General features: G+C 40.7%; 1 protein-coding gene across 1 annotated transcript; it reads left to right on the top strand.

Moving 5' to 3' along the window:
• Positions 1-298: 298 nt before the first annotated feature.
• On the top strand, positions 299-5,213 carry atp5f1d (ATP synthase F1 subunit delta). The gene is made up of 5 exons (XM_077585078.1): positions 299-527; positions 1,467-1,620; positions 1,729-1,817; positions 3,645-3,780; positions 5,094-5,213. Exons 1-4 carry the CDS (start codon positions 411-413, stop codon positions 3,765-3,767), a joined length of 483 nt encoding a protein of 160 aa, XP_077441204.1. The 5' UTR covers positions 299-410; the 3' UTR covers positions 3,768-3,780; positions 5,094-5,213.
• Positions 5,214-6,091: the final 878 nt, after the last annotated feature.

Raw genomic sequence — 6,091 nt, 5'->3', positions numbered from 1 at the left:
CATCCATCCATCCATCCATCCATCCATCCATCCATCCATCCATCCATCCATCTATCTATCTATCTATCTATCTATCTATCTATCTATCTATCTATCTATCTATCTATCTATCTATCTATCTATCTATCCATCCATCCATCCATCCATCCATCCATCCATCTATCTATCTATCTATCTATCTATCTATCTATCTATCTATCTATCTATCTATCTATCTATCTATCTATCTATACTTCCGGTATGGCTCCTTTCTTTCCCGCCATAAAGACTACATTACCCATCAGCGTTGCGCCGCCGCAAAGCCTTGTGGGTGGGTTACCAACGTCCTTGTCCACCAAGCGCACACACGCAAGGGATTTTGGGGGTCTCTGTCATTCACTAGTACTTGAACCAAGTGAGAATTTTCCAACATGATGGCAGCAAGATTTCTCCGCCGTTCTCTTCCCGTGCTGAGGCAAGCGCGCTGCTACGCCGAGGCCGTCACCGGTACCCCGCAGATGTCCTTCACTTTCGCCTCTCCGAATCAGGTAGCCGCGGCGTTGGGAATGCTAGCTGGGCCTAGCTAGGCGTTAGCTGAACAACTTTGCTCAATATCCGCTTAAAATGCAATGTCAGAGTTTTTAAAATATCATTCAACAACGAATGCCAGTCTATTTTGCTTCCATGCACTCCAGTGCATTGTCCGAGTTTTTATTTATTTAATTATTACACAACTTGCAGTGCTATAAATATGTTAGCCTTTCCTTTCTAGTAAAGCTTGCTGTCATTCATTTATGCTTGACCTGCAATGTAAATTATTATAACCACGTTAACTCAAAATTATTTTTTGTGTGTATGACATACCTACTATTTCACTTGCTTTTTTAAACTACCTTGAAATTCTGTCTGGCTTTTGTCATGATAGCTCACTAACCTTGAGTTGCACTTAGTGGGCAGTGGACAAACATCTGCACCATCTGCCATAAGTGATATAGATGCCATCACTGAACTGGAATAATGCACACCCAATATGTAGTTTTATTGCAAATCATCTCTAAATGTACTCTAAAGCTACTATCTCAAACCACTGTATTATCTTTTGAAACTCATCCTACAACAATGCCATAAAAATAAATGGCTTACGGAAGATGACATTTTTGAAAAATGCCCTGGAAATGCAAGGATGCCGGCGTCTATGTTGCTGCTTCTATGATCCAATGTATTGTTTTATAATGCAATAATGCAAATATACTCACATTAAAAAACAACAACAATATGTTGCTAATGACTTTATTTTTAATTAGGCCTTCATTTTACCTTACGTTAGCTGTTAATAGCTGATCAGGTGTTTTCTTTATCTGCATCATTTTCAGATGTTTACTACTTACCCTGCTTTTACTGACGTGAAGCCCACACACGCCTGTTTGTAGGACCGGACTAGGGTTTCCAATATGGACAACTCCGTAATATTGATATCATATTTGCAGGTGTTCTTCAAAGAGGTCAGTGTGAAGCAGGTGGACGTACCCACACTCACCGGCGCGTTTGGTATCCTGCCCGCCCACGTGCCCACCTTGCAGGTGCTCCGGCCTGGCGTCGTCACGGTCTTCAACGACGATGGCTCAGCGGCTAAATACTTTGGTAAGGCGGGCATGGCGTAATAACAGCAAACTACACCTGAATATGCTGTTATAATGTTGTTATTGTTTTTTTCACCTCATTAATACATCCCCCCGATTTGTCTTATAGTGAGCAGTGGGTCCATAACTGTCAATGCTGATTCTTCAGTGCAGCTGTTAGCTGAGGAGGCCGTACCGCTGGACCAGCTGGACGCGGCTGTGAGTAAAAAAATAAATAAAATAAAATAAATAATCTAAAAAGACACATTGAGACCATGTTTATGTGCTATAACTATTTATAGTTTTTATCATATAATACCCAAATGTGCAAATCTTACTGATCAGTGTTGTATGGGGTTGTTACTGTTTTGTTAAAGCTATCCCGTGGAGGCTGCGGTGCACAAAGTGAATATAAAAATATCCGATTCGGGTGCAGCTGGTGACGACATTTTTGTGTATGTTTACTAGATGTAATAGTGGAGTGATTTCAGGGTAAACGGCAAGAGATTTTCGCCAAGTTCTAATGTGAAATCAGCTTGGAGAGGATGGAGGAATCACTTATTCCTGCTGTGCCCCCCACCTATGGGGGCATATATATAGTGTTTTACAATATTTTACCATAATTATAATTTAACACATACCTAATAGCAAAGCTTGTGGTGAAATTGTACAAGCTGTGCAGGTAACATGGTGCTTTCAGGGTACTTTAACAACGTCAGAGATTTGCACACTCACCGCACTGTTTGGTACATTAATTGTTTTTTTTTTATTAGATTATCATGCTTTTAAGATCAAGAGAAGCCACAATTGAAAACCCAATACATTTCAAATTTCAAATTTTTCAAGCTTTAAGGCGTTTGAGAGTTCAGCCTCAAATGTATGACAATTGTTCATCTACAAGCGCTAACTAAAAACTGTTGTCTGAAATGTGTTGACATGGTCTCCAGAAATTGTGCAGTTGAAGCTGTAGTCTTATGTGGATATAACTGCTTGTTTCCAGGAAAAAATAGAGCCCAGTGCAAGCAAGTCGATTTCTTTTATGGATTTGGTTTGTTTAAATGAGATTTGAAAGCTGGTATTTTCCTCATCCTCAAATGTTGAGGGTTTGATAATTACATGCGTTTACTCCGGCGAACCTCCCTGCAGGGACACGCTCTTTGACGGCAGAAAGCATTCTTTGAACCCGTGCAAGATTTTTAATTACCTCCCATCTCGATCCGCCGAGCCTTCGGTGACGACCCGTCAGGTCATCCTCGCAGTTGAACTTGACCGTTTAAATGTCAGGCTTGTTAATGCGCCACCGCACTCTCAATGTCGGCTCGTTTTTTGACCTTGGGCAACACGACTGTCAACTTGACTTTGAAAGACTAAATTAGTTAATTAATATATATATATATATATATATATATATATATATATATATTAAAACCCCCATCCATCCCCTTCTTGGAGTGTGCGGCAACAATGCGCATGAGGCCACGCTGCTAATAAGGAGGGAAAGGTCACTCACTGTTGAGTTATAGCAGATGTGTCAAATCCCCACTGGGAGACCTTTAACTTGCAGCCATGTTTGGCATTTCTACTTTCTAATCGCCACTGTGACAAATGGAGCTTTCAGAGCAAACGCGGCAGTTCAGATTTTTCTCCGGCCGACTTCCGTCATGAGTCGCCTTCCATCCGGTTCTGCTCTGTCTACTTTGGAAGGTGATTCGTTGTATGGATTTGACCGGTGTGAATGCCACCAAGGTTTGATTTTTTTTTTAAGGGTAGGTATTCTTTCATAGATGTTCCTGTTAAATACCGATGCGAATTAATGCAGATTTGTGTGAAGACACTATATGCTAGTAAGCGTCTTTGATCCCAAGTATCAATACGTAAGTGTAGAGTATACCCAGCTTAAGCCTTGATGGTCTCTGGTACCTGTGCGTTTGTTTGATTTCGTTGAACAATCATGGAATTGAAATCTCGTGTCCAAATTTGGAAATGCGCAATTGTTTGTTCATCTTTTCTCTATATTTACAACTGACCGTCCTTACTCCTCCACAGGCTGCCAGGGCCAACCTGGAGAAGGCCCAGGCTAACTTGGCCACTACATCTGACGAGGTGGCAAAGGCCGAGGTTCAAATCAGCATAGACGCCAACGAGGCCATCATCAAGGCGTTGGAGTAGCCCTCCCCCCGTGGTACGGCCCAACAGCGATTCAGTTGGATTTAAAACAAATATATACTGCACAAGCTGATTCACAATCACCAGCCACTTCATTTGGTATATCTTGCCAGACGTATGCAGTGGTACCTTGAGTTCAATCTGTTCTGTAACTGCGCTCGTAACTCAGTTTACTCGTATCTTAAATTGTGAGCGAGATGCTGGATGCTGGCTGGATGTTGTGTGGTCCGTTGCTGCCATCTAGCGGTGGTGTACCTAAATTTCCCCAAATTTTGCCTTGCAACACAAAGTGAAAAAGTTGGTGCATGTTCATACTTAGAGCTAAATGATAAAAAAAATCTATTAAGCTATATTTTCCCCCCTCAATATTGTGATTGTGATTTAATAAGTGATATTTTTTTAAAGTCCTTTTTGAGGTCCTCTTCCCATGTTTTTTTTTTTATACAGACACTGCAAATAATTTAATCTCTATTACCATAAACAAAATTTCCAATTTAGTATAAATAGATTATTTTGTTTTACAGGTTAGGCCTATGCTAAAATAAAAGTAAATGAATTCTTATGAAAATCTTTTAAGTCTTCACTATGGCAATTTCACAAAATTCATGTCAGTAAGTCATAAATCACCCTAACCAGGGGCAACACTAGGTTTCATGGAAATATATATTAAAAAAAAATATATATAAATATATATATATATACACACACACAGCACACAACCAATTCATTTAGGGAGGGCTTAAGAACATTGTAGGTAGGCTTGAGCCCCGTAAAATAGGTCCAACGACGTCATTGATCCTAACAATAATGCAAACAAATCTGTGGCGTTATCAGGTTAACTTTTCATGAAACAGTGACATGTAAACATGTGGCCTAATCTTCATCAGCACTGAACATATCTAGTCACGATGATCAACCAAAATGAGGCATGTCTTCTCACTGATGTCATGCTTCTCAGATTTTGACTGGGTAAATATAGCATAGCTGATTATGCGCAGTAGCGTTAGCCACGAAAATATACTTCACACTCTCATTAAGCCAATCGGCAGCATCAAAACCCGTGCCAGTCATACGTGCGTTTTCATCCTTCCAATGATCACTTTTGATGAGGGCTCAGCTCGGCATCAAAGTGTGAAGATCAGCGGTTCGCCGTGATGATGACCATTCGAAAAGCCTAATTGCAGTTAGTTACTGCCGTTTGCTCGGCTGATCTGCCCAGCGTGGTTACCCAATGACGTGCCTAGTGAGACATTTGACAGCTAATTAACAGTCACTTGACTTTTGTGTTTGTCACTACTCAGTGTTTACTTTCTTCCCTTGTATTTCCAGGTCATGCCAATTTTTTGGGTGGAACACACTTTCAACATCCCCAGCTGTCCTGTGGATTCCATGCTTGCTTTGTACAGTGGACGAAAAAACAAAATAAATTTATTTGGAATTATCCGGTGACCTTTGCCAACTTGATTTATTCAACTTCATCCTCCAACGCTTCTGGACTATTTCCCGTGCGGCCTCTTGGTGGCAGCAGATATCAGCTAAGTGGGAAGAAAGCCAGTACTGTTCTGTGTCAGATCATCTGATTATTATTTAACTGACCTTTTAAGTTATCCCTTCAAGCTAATAAAGCACCATTATAACCACTTTGAGATGAGATAACATGTTTGTTATGAGCGATGACCCCCCGAGCTTTGCTCATCAAGCTGGAAAAAGACGTCCATTAATGTGGTACGCCGGAACCTTCTCCTGTTTCATAACCAACTTGGAAGCGCCAGTTCATTCATTCACGTGCTGGATTCAAAGCAGGTTTTTTTTTTTTTCGAATGTCAAAACTCTCGAGGCCTTTAAACATGTTAGAGCGTGCAAAGAAAGCATTTTTATTTTTATTAACACCCAAACACTCTCGGAGGCCTAATGCGAGGGTTATGCTTCCCGCTTCCTTGTGAATCCATAAACACGATATTATTTTAAATCACAGCTGGACCTGCGGGCCGATGTCTCAGATCAGAAATAAAAATAACTAGCTCTTGGATCGACCGTTAGCAGGCTTTCATCAAAATGTTCAATCTGCTAGTGGGCATGAGGTAAACTTCACACAGCCTGGATGAAACACATGCATCACAAGCAGCTATTTCATGCCGTTTATAACGGGGGATATTGATTAGTGTATGTAGCAGTTTGCCTATTAAAGCAGGATTTTTAAAGAGGACATTATGGAAAATTGACTTTAAAGGGGAAGCTAAACCCCCCCCACCCCCCCCCTTCCCAATATTGACAATGTGTTCTATGCAGCCCTACTAGTCTAAATACAATATTCTGGTTAATATTGC

This window comes from Vanacampus margaritifer, chromosome 13 (genome assembly GCF_051991255.1).
Source record: "Vanacampus margaritifer isolate UIUO_Vmar chromosome 13, RoL_Vmar_1.0, whole genome shotgun sequence".
NCBI lineage: Eukaryota > Metazoa > Chordata > Actinopteri > Syngnathiformes > Syngnathidae > Vanacampus > Vanacampus margaritifer.
The sequence above is the reverse complement of the archived record's forward strand: the minus strand, read 5'-3'. Positions and strand labels throughout refer to the sequence as shown.

Excerpts from the sequence above, each read along its gene's own strand:
- atp5f1d (XM_077585078.1), top strand. The coding sequence starts at position 411 with ATGATGGCAGCAAGATTTCTCCGCCGTTCTCTTCCCGTGCTGAGGCAA. Across the intron at positions 1,621-1,728 it reads CTCAGCGGCTAAATACTTTG|TGAGCAGTGGGTCCATAACT; the intron begins GTAAGGCGGGCA and ends TTTGTCTTATAG. Across the intron at positions 1,818-3,644 it reads TGGACCAGCTGGACGCGGCT|GCTGCCAGGGCCAACCTGGA; the intron begins GTGAGTAAAAAA and ends ACTCCTCCACAG.